At 45.0% G+C, this 15000-nt stretch overlaps 1 protein-coding gene and 1 long non-coding RNA gene across 2 annotated transcripts in view; one reads left to right on the top strand and one right to left on the bottom strand.

Annotated features, from left to right (window-relative positions):
- LOC143291566 (uncharacterized) overlaps nucleotides 1-6193 on the top strand; it is a 14846-nt gene extending 8653 nt beyond the window's left edge. Inside the window, exons 3-5 of the mRNA XM_076601484.1 lie at nucleotides 3462-3597; nucleotides 4433-4542; nucleotides 4967-6193. Coding sequence (XP_076457599.1) covers nucleotides 3462-3597; nucleotides 4433-4542; nucleotides 4967-5368 — 648 coding nt within the window. The 3' untranslated portion in view covers nucleotides 5369-6193. The remainder of the gene's footprint in view (nucleotides 1-3461; nucleotides 3598-4432; nucleotides 4543-4966) is intronic.
- Nucleotides 6194-6383: 190 nt separating this feature from the next.
- LOC143291567 (uncharacterized) lies at nucleotides 6384-7766 on the bottom strand. The gene is made up of 2 exons (XR_013056544.1): nucleotides 6971-7766; nucleotides 6384-6909 (listed from the first exon to the last, which is right to left on the bottom strand). It is a non-coding gene; the product is annotated as an uncharacterized LOC143291567 (long non-coding RNA).
- Nucleotides 7767-15000: the final 7234 nt, after the last annotated feature.

The raw sequence follows: 15000 nt of genomic DNA, 5'->3' as shown, positions 1-15000 counted from the left end.
AGAAATAGATAAGGGATAAACCAGAAATAGATACGGGATAAACTACTGACTAGAAATAGATACGGGATAAACTACTGACCAGAAATAGATACGGGATAAACTACTGACCAGAAATAGATAAGGGATAAACTACTGACCAGAAATAGATAAGGGATAAACCAGAAATAGATAAGGGATAAACTACTGACCAGAAATAGATACGGGATAAACTACTGACCAGAAATAGATACGGGATAAACTACTGACCAGAAATAGATAAGGGATAAACTACTGACCAGAAATAGATACGGGATAAACTACTGACCAGAAATAGATAAGGGATAAACTACTGACCAGAAATAGATAAGGGATAAACTACTGACCAGAAATAGATAAGGGATAAACTACTGACCAGAAATAGATACGGGATAAACTACTGACCAGAAATAGATAAGGGATAAACTACTGACCAGAAAGAGATAAGGGATAAACTACTGACCAGAAAGAGATACGGGATAAACCAGAAAGAGATAAGAGATACACTACTGACCAGAAAGAGATAAGAGATAAACTACTGACCAGAAATAGATAAGGGATAAACTACTGACCAGAAATAGATAAGAGATAAACTACTGACCAGAAATAGATACGGGATAAACTACTGACTAGAAATAGATAAGAGATACACTACTGACCAGAAATAGATACGGGATAAACCAGAAATAGATACGGGATAAACCAGAAATAGATACGGGATAAACTACTGACCAGAAATAGATAAGGGATAAGCTACTGACCAGAAATAGATACGGGATAAACCAGAAATAGATACGGGATAACCAGAAATAGATACGGGATAAACTACTGACCAGAAATAGATACGGGATAAACTACTGACCAGAAATAGATACGGGATAAACCAGAAATAGATACGGAATAAACCAGAAATAGATACGGGATAAACCAGAAATAGATACGGAATAAACCAGAAATAGATACGGGATAAACTACTGACCAGAAATAGATACGGGATAAACTACTGACCAGAAATAGATAAGAGATACACTACTGACCAGAAAGAGATAAGAGATACACTACTGACCAGAAAGAGATAAGAGATACACTACTGACCAGAAACAGATAAGAGATACACTACTGACCAGAAAGAGATAAGAGATAAACTACTGACCAGAAAGAGATACGGGATAAACTACTGACCAGAAAGAGATACGGGATAAACCAGAAAGAGATACGGGATAAACTACTGACCAGAAAGAGATACGGGATAAACTACTGACCAGAAATAGATAAGAGATAAACTACTGACCAGAAATAGATAAGAGATACACTACTGACCAGAAATAGATAAGAGATAAACTACTGACCAGAAATAGATACGGGATAAACTACTGACCAGAAATAGATACGGGATAAACTACTGACCAGAAATAGATAAGGGATACACTACTGACCAGAAATAGATACGGGATACACTACTGACCAGAAATAGATAAGGGATACACTACTGACCAGAAAGAGATACGGGATACACTACTGACCAGAAATAGATAAGGGATACACTACTGACCAGAAAGAGATACGGGATACACTACTGACCAGAAATAGATAAGGGATAAACTACTGACCAGAAAGAGATACGCGCGTGAAGAGAAAAAAGAAAATAGAAGGTTGGTTCAAATTGCGGAAAGTGCTTTCTGTGGACTGGTCTGCTGAATTTGGCTCAGTGTTGGCTGTCAGTGGCGGGAAGGACAAACACTGAATACAGTTCCAGCATGCATAGTACATAGAAACAGTGCAGCTGCTATCCGTCACTCTGCTGCTGACTGGCCATCTATGGTTTTTATTTTTTACAAGTGGACTTTTGATTTTGTGGAGTTATTACGAACGGTCATTTTGTTTACTATATCGCTGTTGTTGTTGTTGTTATTATTATTATTGTCATCATCATTACTTATACTTACAGAGCGCCTTTCTTTGGCCAGAGGGAGTTCAAAGCACTTCACAAACACGGAGTCATTCGCACGACGTTGTCCAAATCAGTGAATCCCTGTTTGTAAAGCATTTAGGGTTTGGACTCTGACCGAGGATAGGTGCTGTATACTATCCACATCATCATCATCATTATTATCATCATCATATCCTCATCCTTACCATCATCATAGTCATGATCATCATCATCACCATCGTCATCATCGTCCTTATCATCATCATCACCATCATCATCATTATCATCGTCATCATCATCATCACCACCGCCACCATCATCATCGTTATCGTTATCATAGTCCTTATCATCGTCATCATAATTATCACCACCACCATCATCATCATTATCGTTATTATAGTCCTTATCATCGTTATCATCATCACTACCACCACCATCATCATCGTCCTTATCATCACCACCACCATCATCATCATCGTCGTTATCGTCATCATCGTCTTTATCGCCATCATCATCACCACCACCACCATCATCATCATCATCCTTATCATCATCACCATCACCACCACCATCATCACCATCACCACCACGATCATCATCATCGTCCTTATCATCATCACCATCATCATCATCATCACCACCATCATCATCATCATCATCAGCATCACCACCACCATCATCATCATCGTCCTTATCACCATCACCACCATCATCATCATCATCATCACCATCATCATCATCACCACCATCATCATCATCATCATCATCACCATCACCATCATCATCATCATCACCACCACCACCACCATCACCATCACCATCGTCCTTACCATCATCATCACCATCATCATCATCATCACCATCACCACCATCATCATCACCATCACCACCATCATCATCACCATCGTCCTTACCATCATCATCACCACCACCATCATCATCACCACCACCACCATCATCATCATCATCATCACCATCATCATCATCACCATCACCATCATCATCATCACCACCACCATCATCATCACCATCATCATCACCACCACCATCATCATCACCATCATCATCACCACCATCATCATCATCACCACAATCATCATCACCATCACCACCATCATCATCATCACCACATCATCATCATCACCACAATCATCATCACCATCACCACCATCATCATCAACCACCATCATCATCATCATCACCATCGTCCCTCATCTTCATCACCAACACCATCATCATCACTCGTCCTTTCCATCATCATCACCACCACCACCATCATCATCACATCACCAGCATCATCATCGTCCTTATCACCATCACCACCACCATCATCATCATCAACCACCATCATCCATCTCTCATCATCATCATCACCACCACCATCATCATCATCATCACCACCTTCATCATCATCGTCCTACCACCCTCATCTCATCAACCACCACCGCCACCATCATCATCACCATCATCACCACCATCATCATCATCGTCCTTATGGTCGTCACGCTGTGTGCAGTACCCCTCAGCCCGGGAGGGAGCCTCCGTCATCCATGCCAACAACCGGGGCCACCTGCTGCCCAACGTGCCCAGGAGGCGGGAGTCCCCCTGGGGAACCTTCGTGGGAACCTGGGACATGCCCACCCAGATCCCTGGTCTGTGCTGTGCTGTGGTGTGGTGTGGTGTGGTGTGGTGTGTTGTGGTGTGGTGTGTTGTGTTGTATTGTGTGTTGTGTTGTATTGTGTGGTGTGGTGTGTTGTGCTGTGTTGTATTGTGTGGTGTGCTGTGTGGTGTGCTGTGTTGTGTGCTGTGTTGTATTGTGTGGTGTGCTGTGTTGTGTGCTGTGTTGTATTGTGTGGTGTGGTGTGTCGTGCTGCGCTGTGTTGTGTTGCGTCGTGCTGTGTCGTTATGTGTTGTGCTGTTATGTAGTGTACTAAGTCATGTGCTGTCCTGAGCTGTGCTGATGTGTGTCTCTCAGTATTCTCCTTGTTGTTCTTACTACAGTAGCAGTGACCTAATGCAGTTTTTGATACTGACCAACAACTCGCGTTTTGCTTCTTGACCATGTGTCTTTCTTTGTCACACACACACACACACACACAGCCACACACACAGACACAGCCACACACACACAAACACACACACAGACACAGCCACACACACACACACACACACACACACACACACACACACACACACACACACACACTCCGTATCAAAGCAGCATGTTTGTGGACAAATACCAGTGCTCAGAAAACCAACAAATCAAACGTATGTGAATGGTCGTGCGCTCGCTCATGTGTGTGTGTGTGTGTGTGAGTGTGTGTGTGTGTGTGTGTGTGTGTGTGTGTGTGTGTGTGTGAAAATAAAGAGCGACAGGCATCTTCACGAGTACATATTGGAAGTGGAAATTTGAATGATGGACGAATGAGGGTGCCAGCAAACGGCCAGTGGCCCAGCTGACAGAACTGTGAACGGTGTGTTGTCCAGGTAACCGCCAGCTGAACCCCACAGCTAGGTGTGAGGACGTGCAGGTCAAACTTCAGGTCAAAAAGGAAGATGCCGCTGAGGTTCTGTCGGGGGGCCTGAAAAAATGCAAGGTGAGTTTTTGTTCTTTGTTTTTTCTTCGGTGATAATGATAAAAAAAAAATATATATAAAAAAGCACATCGCAGGCACCCTCGCGCGTGCGTATACACACGCGCGCGCGCGCACACACATACACACACGCTTTCTCTCTTACACATACTCTCGTGACACACTCTGTCACTCTCACTCACTTTCTCACACACTCACTCCATGCTCATTTGTTCACTCACACACACGCGCACACACACAAACACACGCTTTCTCTGTTACTCTTTTACGCACCCGCTCGTGACACACTGTCACACTCAATTTATCACTCACCCACTTACATACTCAGTTGTTCATTCACACACACACACCTTTATCTATCTATATCAAGACAGCCAGCCAGATGTAACCACGTGGAATCCCCCACCCCCACCCCCATTGTCACCAGGTGCCCTCCCCCCTGCCCGTGAAGATGGACCAGGCAGCCCAGCCCGACACCACCACCCACCCCCCGCTGCCAGGCAGCCCCTTCCAGGCCACAGCCACCAGGACGCTGGCGGCGCCCAACTTCCCCATGATGCACGACCTCTCCTGGCCCAAGCAGGGCGGCGGGGACCCCGACCAGCCAGTGGGCAACGCCGCCTCGCCCAAGCCGCCCACCCCGATGCCGCTGGGCGGGGAGCACGTGCAGGCCCAGGCCCGCCAGGTGGTGTCGCCCGTCAACCCCGAGCAGGTGGCGGTCCGCGGAGCCGTGGCCACCCCCGTGGAGCCCGTGACGGGCCAGATGCGAACACCGGAAGTCAACGTCAACTGGCCCATGGCGCGCTCTGCTGAGCCAGAAGTTCTGTGATGGTGGATGGTCATGGTGGTGGTGATGGTGGCGGTCAGTGATGATGATGATGATGATGATGATGATGAGTGCCCGGTTTTCTGACCAGTTGCTGTTGCCCCAAGAGAGGAGCGTAAAATCATAGATGCCTTTTTTTTTCAAATTATTTTATTTCATTATGTCAAATTAACGCGTGAAATTTCATCATGTTATTGTCACATCATCCAAGGAACTTTCCACGATCAACTGTCAACCGGAGGTCACAATCAGAAACAAAATCCTGGACATGTTACCTGGTTTTGTCAGCTTTTTTTCTTCTTCTTCTTCTTTCCCCCTTTCCTTCACTTTGTTTTTTGACAGAAAATAAAGTAAGTTTCACATCACTTGACTTGTATGTACTGGCCCGACACAGCTCCACTGACACGGAAGAACCTGTAGCGTACAGCTGCCTTTGTCTTGAAGACACCAGGGGTTTTCACAGTGTCGATTGATGATGATCTCATACTACACTCCACTAGGATGTTTATGAACGAGAAGACGACTCCACTTGTAATTAGTATTGTGCCGGGAGTTGCAATTTGTTTGATAATGTGCAGGCCCAGCGGACTTCAGAAAAAGAAGAAGAAAAAAAGTGAAGGAAAAACGGCAGGAAAACGGGTGGAATGTCCTGGATTCTGTTTCCAGTCGACCTCCGACTGACTGTTGAACGGTACTTGTACGGTGACATGATGGAAAGTCGCGTTAAAGAAACGACACAGTGATTTTTCCGCCCTTCTCTTAGGATTACAGTGTTCTTGTTCAGCCCGACCGGCAACAGTAGTGTGGTGGAGGGTAGGATCACGTGCGTCACTCCATCTTCCTGGGAGGGGGGGAGGGGGGGGGGGGATCTGTTGCCTTGTAAACGTGCTGTGTTGTGGCGTCGTGAGTCCAGAACTGTTCTGTTTCATGCAGACCAATGTGTGTTTGGGATGTTAAGGGGATGGGGGCGGGGTTTTAATTTTTCTGTTTTTTGCTTTTTTTTGTTTTTTGGTTTCCCGTCTTTTTGTGCGTGAAGATTTGCATGAGAACTGCTGCTGGGAAGCCTGTCTTCTTTTCCAGTGTCTGTTGTCGTGAAGATTTGCATGAGAACTGCTGCTGGGAAGTCTGTTCTTTTCCAGTGTCTGTTGTCGTGAAGATTTGCATGAGAACTGCTGCTGGGAAGCCTGTCTTCTGTTCCAGTGTCTGTTGTCGTGAAGATTTGCATGAGAACTGCTGCTGGGAAGCCTGTTCTTTTCCAGTGTCTGTTGTCGTGAAGATTTGCATGAGAACTGCTGCTGGGAAGCCTGTCTTCTGTTCCAGTGTCTGTTGTCGTGAAGATTTGCATGAGAACTGCTGCTGGGAAGTCTGTTCTTTTCCAGTGTCTGTTGTCGTGAAGATTTGCATGAGAACTGCTGCTGGGAAGCCTGTCTTCTGTTCCAGTGTCTGTTGTCGTGAAGATTTGCATGAGAACTGCTGCTGGGAAGCCTGTTCTTTTCCAGTGTCTGTTGTCGTGAAGATTTGCATGAGAACTGCTGCTGGGAAGCCTGTCTTCTGTTCCAGTGTCTGTTGTCGTGAAGATTTGCACGAGAACTGCTGCTGGGAAGCCTGTCTTCTTTTCCAGTGTCTGTTGTCGTAAGACTTCCCTTGGTCAGGTTTGGTTTTTACGTTGTTGATCTGCAGTTTTACTCTTCATTTAGTCTTTTTTTCCGTTCTTTTTTGTTCAATGTTCACAGTTTATGTCATTATTATTTGTATTAAAAATAATAAAAAGAGAGAGAGAGAGCAAATCATGAATATCAATTTGTCACTCATTTGATTAACGTTGCCACAAATCATGTAGTGCTTCATTTATAATTAATCAAAGCACTTTCCTCCCTTTTCTTCATGTTTTACTGACAGGGGAGCTTTGTTTATCACCAAAAAAAAAGAAGAAAAAAAAACAAACGAAAGAAACGATGACATTGACATTCCAGGCAGCTGCCCTGTCCACGGCCTCACTTCGATCCTTACATAAAATGAACGAGCTTCCTGCAATAGTCTGAAGTTTGTATCAACGCATGTTTGAAACATCGACGTTTGAATTGTGCAGCGCAGTTTAGCATGCTTCACATGAGGAGGCACAACCTAAATTAAATCATTGATATTATTATTATGATGATGTTGCAGGCCAATGCGTACCTCTCACCATGAGTTTTTACAGTGTGGATTGACCAGTTCAATGCGGTCTTACACTGTTGTCAATCACTGCACTAAGATGTGGATTGATCAGTACAATGGGGTCTTACACTGTTGTCAATCACTGCACTAAGATGTGGATTGATCAGTACAATACGGTCTTACACTGCACTAAGATGTTTATCAAGGTTTAAAAAAGAAGCAGAAGAAAATAAAAGAAGAAAAATACAAACAGTTTATAAAATGTGATGGCAGTGTGTGTGTGTGTCTGTGTGTGTGCGCACACATGCGTGCGTATTTGTGTGTTAAGTTGTATATGTGTGTGTGTGTGTGTGCGCGCGCGTATGCGTGGATAAGAGAAGAAAGAATGACAATGATGATAACGACAAATGTGTATTCATGTGGCGCTGAATCTTGAATGGAGACACAGCGCTGTTCACACCCATGATGGTGATGTTGATATCAATGAATACTTCTAGGCCTGCAGCACACATCCCATGATGGTGATGTTGATATCAATGAATACTTCTAGGCCTGCAGCACACATCCCATGATGGTGATGTTGATATCAATGAATACTTCTAGGCCTGCAGCACACATCCCATGATGGTGATGTTGATATCAATGAATGCTTCTAGGCCTGCACCACACATCCCGTGATGGTAATGTTGATATCAATGAATACTTCTAGGCCTGCAGCACGCATCCCATGATGGTGATGTTGATATCAATGGATACTTCTAGGCTGCAGCACACATCCTATGATGGTGATGTTGATATCAATGGATACTTCTAGGCCTGCAGCACGCATCCTATGATGGTGATGTTGATATCAATGAATACTTCTAGGCCTGCAGCACGCATCCCGTGATGGTGATGTTGATATCAATGAATACTTCTAGGCCTGCACCACGCATCCCGTGATGGTGATGTTGATATCAATGAATACTTCTAGGTCTGCACCACACATCCCGTGATGGTGATGTTGATATCAATGAATACTTCTAGGCCTGCAGCACACATCCCGTGATGGTGATGTTGATATCAATGAATACTTCTAGGCCTGCAGCACACATCCCGTGATGGTGATGTTGATATCAATGAATACTTCTAGGCCTGCAGCACACATCCCATGATGGTGATGTTGATATCAATGAATACTTCTAGGCCTGCACCACACATCCTATGATGGTGATGTTGATATCAATGAATACTTCTAGGCCTGCAGCACACATCCCATGATGGTGATGTTGATATCAATGAATACTTCTAGGCCTGCAGCACACATCCCATGATGGTGATGTTGATATCAATGAATACTTCTAGGCCTGCACCACACATCCTATGATGGTGATGTTGATATCAATGGATACTTCTAGGCCTGCAGCACACATCCCGTGATGGTGATGTTGATATCAATGAATACTTCTAGGCCTGCAGCACGCATCCCATGATGGTGATGTTGATATCAATGAATACTTCTAGGCCTGCAGCACACATCCCGTGATGGTGATGTTGATATCAATGAATACTTCTAGGCCTGCAGCACACATCCCATGATGGTGATGTTGATATCAATGGATACTTCTAGGCCTGCAGCACACATCCCATGATGGTGATGTTGATATCAATGGATACTTCTAGGCCTGCAGCACGCATCCCATGATGGTGATGTTGATATCAATGGATACTTCTAGGCCTGCAGCACGCATCCCATGATGGTGATGTTGATATCAATGAATACTTCTAGGCCTGCAGCACGCATCCCATGATGGTGATGTTGATATCAATGAATACTTCTAGGCCTGCACCACACATCCTATGATGGTGATGTTGATATCAATGAATACTTCTAGGCCTGCAGCACGCATCCCGTGATGGTGATGTTGATATCAATGAATACTTCTAGGCCTGCAGCACACATCCCGTGATGGTGATGTTGATATCAATGAATACTTCTAGGCCTGCAGCACACATCCTATGATGGTGATGTTGATATCAATGGATACTTCTAGGCCTGCACCACACATCCTATGATGGTGATGTTGATATCAATGAATACTTCTAGGCCTGCAGCACACATCCCGTGATGGTGATGTTGATATCAATGAATACTTCTAGGCCTGCAGCACACATCCCGTGATGGTGATGTTGATATCAATGAATACTTCTAGGCCTGCAGCACGCATCCCGTGATGGTGATGTTGATATCAATGAATGCTTCTAGCACTTGATGGGGTTGAACTGAAAAAATCACCAACAAGCTGGCATGAATAAATAAATCACCATCAACACAACTGCCAACCCTTTCTCACTAACTCAGCACCGCTGTGAAGTCCACACAAAGAGTCCGCTGTGAAGTCCACACAAAGAGTCCGCTGTGAAGTCCACACAAAGAGTCCGCTGTGAAGTCCACACAAAGAGTCCGCTGTGAAGTCCACACAAAGAGTGAACAGAACAGAAGACAAAGCAGGAAGGCAGACAAACTCATTTTACTGAAGATAAATATTTCTTTCTCTGGCATATTTCACATCATCAAAAATATCACACACACACACACACACACACACACACACACACACTCACACTGGCAGCCACAACACAATAGCTGCAACAAATACAAGAATAAAATTGAAGAAAAGAAAAAAAATGCAGTAACCATGCAATCAGAGTTAATATAATATCAACCACATTAATGAAAAATTGAAATACTAGATAGCAGATGACAGAGATTTTGTCAGCTGTAATGAAATGCAGAAACATCAGTGCCTACAGTTTGACAATGGCATTTAAAGTGAAAGCTAGCTGTCAAAGACTGACCCAGCATTAGTACTTTCCTTCCAGCATATGCTGAGGCATGAAAGGTCATTGTGCACCAGCTAGCTGTCACACACACACACACACACACACACTGCCCTTCAATCACACAAACACACACACACACACACAGTCCTTCAATCACACAAACAGTCACACACACACACACACACACACACACACACTGTCCTTCAATCACACAAACAGTCACACACACACACACACACACACACAGAGTCCTTCAATCACACAAACAGTCACACACACACACACACAGTCCTTCAATCACACAAACAGTCACACACACACACACACACACACTGTCCTTCAATCACACAAACAGTCACACACACACACACACACACACACACACACACACAGTCCTTCAATCACACAAACAGTCACACACACACACACACACACACACTCACACACACACACACACTGTCCTTCAATCACACAAACACAGTCACACACACACACTGTCCTTCAATCACACAAACACTATCTTTGTCGACACCAAGTTCAGTCATACCCATAAACTCACAACATGCCTCTGACTTTAAACATCTATCAATTTTTTGCCAGAGGAAAAAAGAAAAGAAAAAGAAAAAACTACCACTACCACTGCTACTAATATCATAATACATTCATATAGCACGTTGTTCCAGAAATGCTGCTAAAAGTGCTCTACGTTTCATTCCATTTTCCACCTCCCCCTCCATAACCCCCCAACCCCCACACCCCAAACACACACACACACACAACACGTACCAGGATACACTCTTGCACTGTGCTTCCACTGACATTGAAAACCACTCATCCACCCATGAAAATCTCTAGAAAACACATCCCTGCAACTAACCTGAACATGAGTAGAACACAAAAATATGTATATATCAACTAACCTGAACATGAACACAAAAATATGTATATATCAACTAACCTGAACATGAACACAAAAATATGTATATATCAACTAACCTGAACATGAACAGAACACAAAAATATGTAGATATCAACTAACCTGAACATGAGCCGAACACAAATATATGTATATATAAAATACCAGGCATGCAATACCTAAAATAACCATTGTCCCAAATCATGATTATCATTGTTACTGTTGCTTGTCATCCAGCTGAACACGCAGAGCAATATCAGGACTGCCCCCAAAACACAAATGACCAACCGCATCACACACAAAACTGTCACAAATATAATAAAATCATGAAACTACAAAACACAGTTCATGACACTAAACTGTTTTGCTCCTTAAGGCGAATAAGATACGGCTGTGATCAGGACATCAACCCTTCCACTCAATTTATATTCCAAGATTACAAAAAATCATAAAAAACAACCAATACTTCAAAGCCAAACAAATATACCTTAAAAAAAAAAGTGTCCATCCCGGTGTTTACAATTCCACTACCTAATTGCCAGAGCAAAACAGCACAGACAGTACATCACAGACTGTGGAAAAGAGACAAAAGAGTGTCAAGGCTTGCTGGAAACAAGACAGGGGAATGGACTGAAAAGGCAGGAAGAGACAACAGTGAAGGAAGAACAAAGGCAGGAAGAAGAGACAACAGTGAAGGAAGAACAAAGGCATCAGGAGAAAGAGACAACAGTGACGGAAGAACAAAGGCAGGAAGAAGAGACAACAGTGAAGGAAGAACAAAGGCAGGAAGAAGAGACAACAGTGAAGGAAGAACAAAGGCATCAGGAGAAAGAGACAACAGTGACGGAAGAACAAAGGCATGAACAAAACTACACAGCTGGAAAATCCACACCCAAGCCAGCAGGTGTAAAGGTCAATCAGTGCAACGCCCCACACTGTCAGCAAAACGAAAGAGAAAAGGACAGAAATGTTCCACACCATTTCCTCTTTAAAAAAAAAGAAAGAAAAAAAGGAAAAAGACAAACCAACCCCCAACTCTTGCAGTTGCATACAAAGAAAAAAAAATGGTTAAAGAAAATCAGACAAGCTCCATAACACACCACAACTGGGAATGTGAAAACAAACATGAAAAAATATTACTTTTTTTTTTAGGAGGCAAAAAGAACAAAGACGACGAAAAAAAAAAGAAACCCTGAAAAACTGAGCACCACTGGAATCACACAGACTTAGCATCACTCTCTGACTAACTTTGTACCCGCACCAGTCCCAGTTTACCAACACCACCTGTGAGAGCACCAGACAGGGGGGTGGGGGGTGAGGGGTGAAGAGAATGATGAAGAGGACGGTGCAGGGTGGGTGGGGGTGGGGGTGGGGGTGGGGGGTGAAGAGAATGATGAAGAGACAGACGGTGCAGGGTGGGTGGGGGTGGGGGTGGGGGTGGGGGGTGAAGAGAATGATGAAGAGACAGACGGTGCAGGGTGGGTGGGGGTGGGGGGTGAGGGGTGAAGAGAATGATGAGACAGATGGTGCAGGGTGGGTGGGGGTGGGGGGTGAGGGGTGAAGAGAATGATGAAGAGACAGACGGTGCAGGGTGGGTGGGGGTGGGGGGTGAGGGGTGAAGAGAATGATGAAGAGGACGGTGCAGGGTGGGTGGGGGTGGGGGTGACACCAACAGGGAAGGAAAGGGGGGGGGTGTACAAGGTCAAATGTGAGTCACCATGGGCCATCATCAGAGTGGACCCCGAGGTCTCTCACCAGGACACAAACCCCTTCGGTGACCAACCGTCCCTAAAACCTCAAACTCCGCTCGACTACCATGTCACATGGGAACTGTGACACAATGTTTTTTTTCTGGGGGTGGGGGGTGAATTGTTGGGAGGCAGGGTTGATACAGACTTGTCTCTGTGTGTGATCATTCCTTTAACCATCTCTCTCAAACTTAACTATTCTACAAATGACAACTGGGAACCATGAAACAAGTGTTTCCAGGCCGAGATACGCCTGCGTCTTTCTGCGAGTGTGTGTGTGTGTGTGTGTGTGTGTGTGTGCGCGACAGTTGCAAGATGCTATGGGAAAGAAAGTGTTTTCATTCCGAAGCAATAAATAAAGCGCCTACCTCCTATTTCATGGCCACAAACACCCACAGCCATCCCTGGGGCAGTTCAAGAAATGAAGCGCCTACCTCCTATTTCATGGCCACAAACACCCACAGCCATCCCTGGGGCAGTTCAAGAAATAAAGCGCCTACCTCCTATTTCATGGCCACAAACACCCACAGCCATCCCTGGGGCAGTTCAAGCTGAAGGCTAGGTATCCTCTCCTGCAGTGAGCACCGTGTGCACCCTGTCCACAGCTGTTTTGACAGCTCCCATGGTGATGGACCACGGACATGTCAATGACAGACATGACAGAGGGCAGGTCTAGCTGTGATGAAGTCACAAGATTCACTCATATTTTATGGGCACAAAGGACAAATGGTTAAAACGTTGGACTTTCAATCTGAGGGCCCCAGGTTCAAATCCCGGTCACGGCGCCTGGTGGGTAAAAGGTGGAGAGTTTTCTGATCTCCCAGGTCAACACGATTATACGCAGACCTGCCAAAGCCTGAACCCCCATCGTGTGTACATGCCTGCAGAAGATCAAATACACATGTTAAAGATCCCGGTATCCATGTAAGTGTTCCGTGGGTTATGGAAACAACATGCCTGGCATGCACCCCCACCCCCATTTCCCACCCTACCCCTCACCCCCTGAAACGGAGTATGACTGCCTACATGGAAGTGGAAAGAACGGTCATTCACATAAAATCCCACTTGTGTTTATGAGTGCGAGTGGGAGTAGCGCCCTACGAAGAGGGAGAAAACTCCTGTTTGGCAGCCAACAACCAATCAGCTTCAGGCTTTCTGGCTGTACACACCCTGTTCATGCTTCACACACATCGCTCCCTCCTTCACACCGCACTCCCCACAAGGACAATACATTCACAGTTCAGGACTTTCGCTCCCTCCTTCGCACCGCACTCCCCACAAGGACAATACATTCACAGTTCAGGACTTTCACTGCAACTAGGACGCTGCTGTCTTCATTTAAACACTGTTGTCTGCACTAAAAAGTCAGTAAAAGTGATTTCGTTACGATAAACTTTTCCTTGCCCTGCCTCTCGCCAAGTTTGCCTCATTCAGCCCTGCACCACAACACTGCTCTGGTGTCAACATTCTATTCACTGATGCGGTGCACACGTTGTACATGTTCCTACACATACACAAACTGCAATCAAAGGGAACTAACTTGTACAGTATTTCCGTCAAAGTGGAGGAGAAATCGGTCGATTTCAATATAATTTCTTTGTTTTCCCGCATCAATACGTCAGGGGAACCTGCCAAGACTGTGAACTCCCTACAGTGGAACCAGCTGACATCTCAAGTCTGAAAAAGGTGCAGTGACAGACGGCTGCAACACTCTGAAACGAAAGAAATGGGTGTTTCGATGCTGAGCCAAGTGGTCACTGGTCAGCTTTCAATCGCTCACAAATCATCTCCCCTCAACTTGGGCAGTGTTGTCATGGTTACCTTCTGAACACGGTGTGGCGCGTGAAGACAGGCAGCGCACCAAACATGGCAGCCAGGTACCGTGCATGGTCATGTGCGAATATGGGACACAGCTTTTATCATCATGTGCACACACACACACACACACAATGGCGGGCATTTTACATACACAAGCTCATGTGTGTATGCGC

This window comes from Babylonia areolata, chromosome 17 (assembly GCF_041734735.1).
Source record: "Babylonia areolata isolate BAREFJ2019XMU chromosome 17, ASM4173473v1, whole genome shotgun sequence".
Lineage (NCBI taxonomy): Eukaryota > Metazoa > Mollusca > Gastropoda > Neogastropoda > Buccinidae > Babylonia > Babylonia areolata.
The sequence above is the reverse complement of the archived record's forward strand: the minus strand, read 5'-3'. Positions and strand labels throughout refer to the sequence as shown.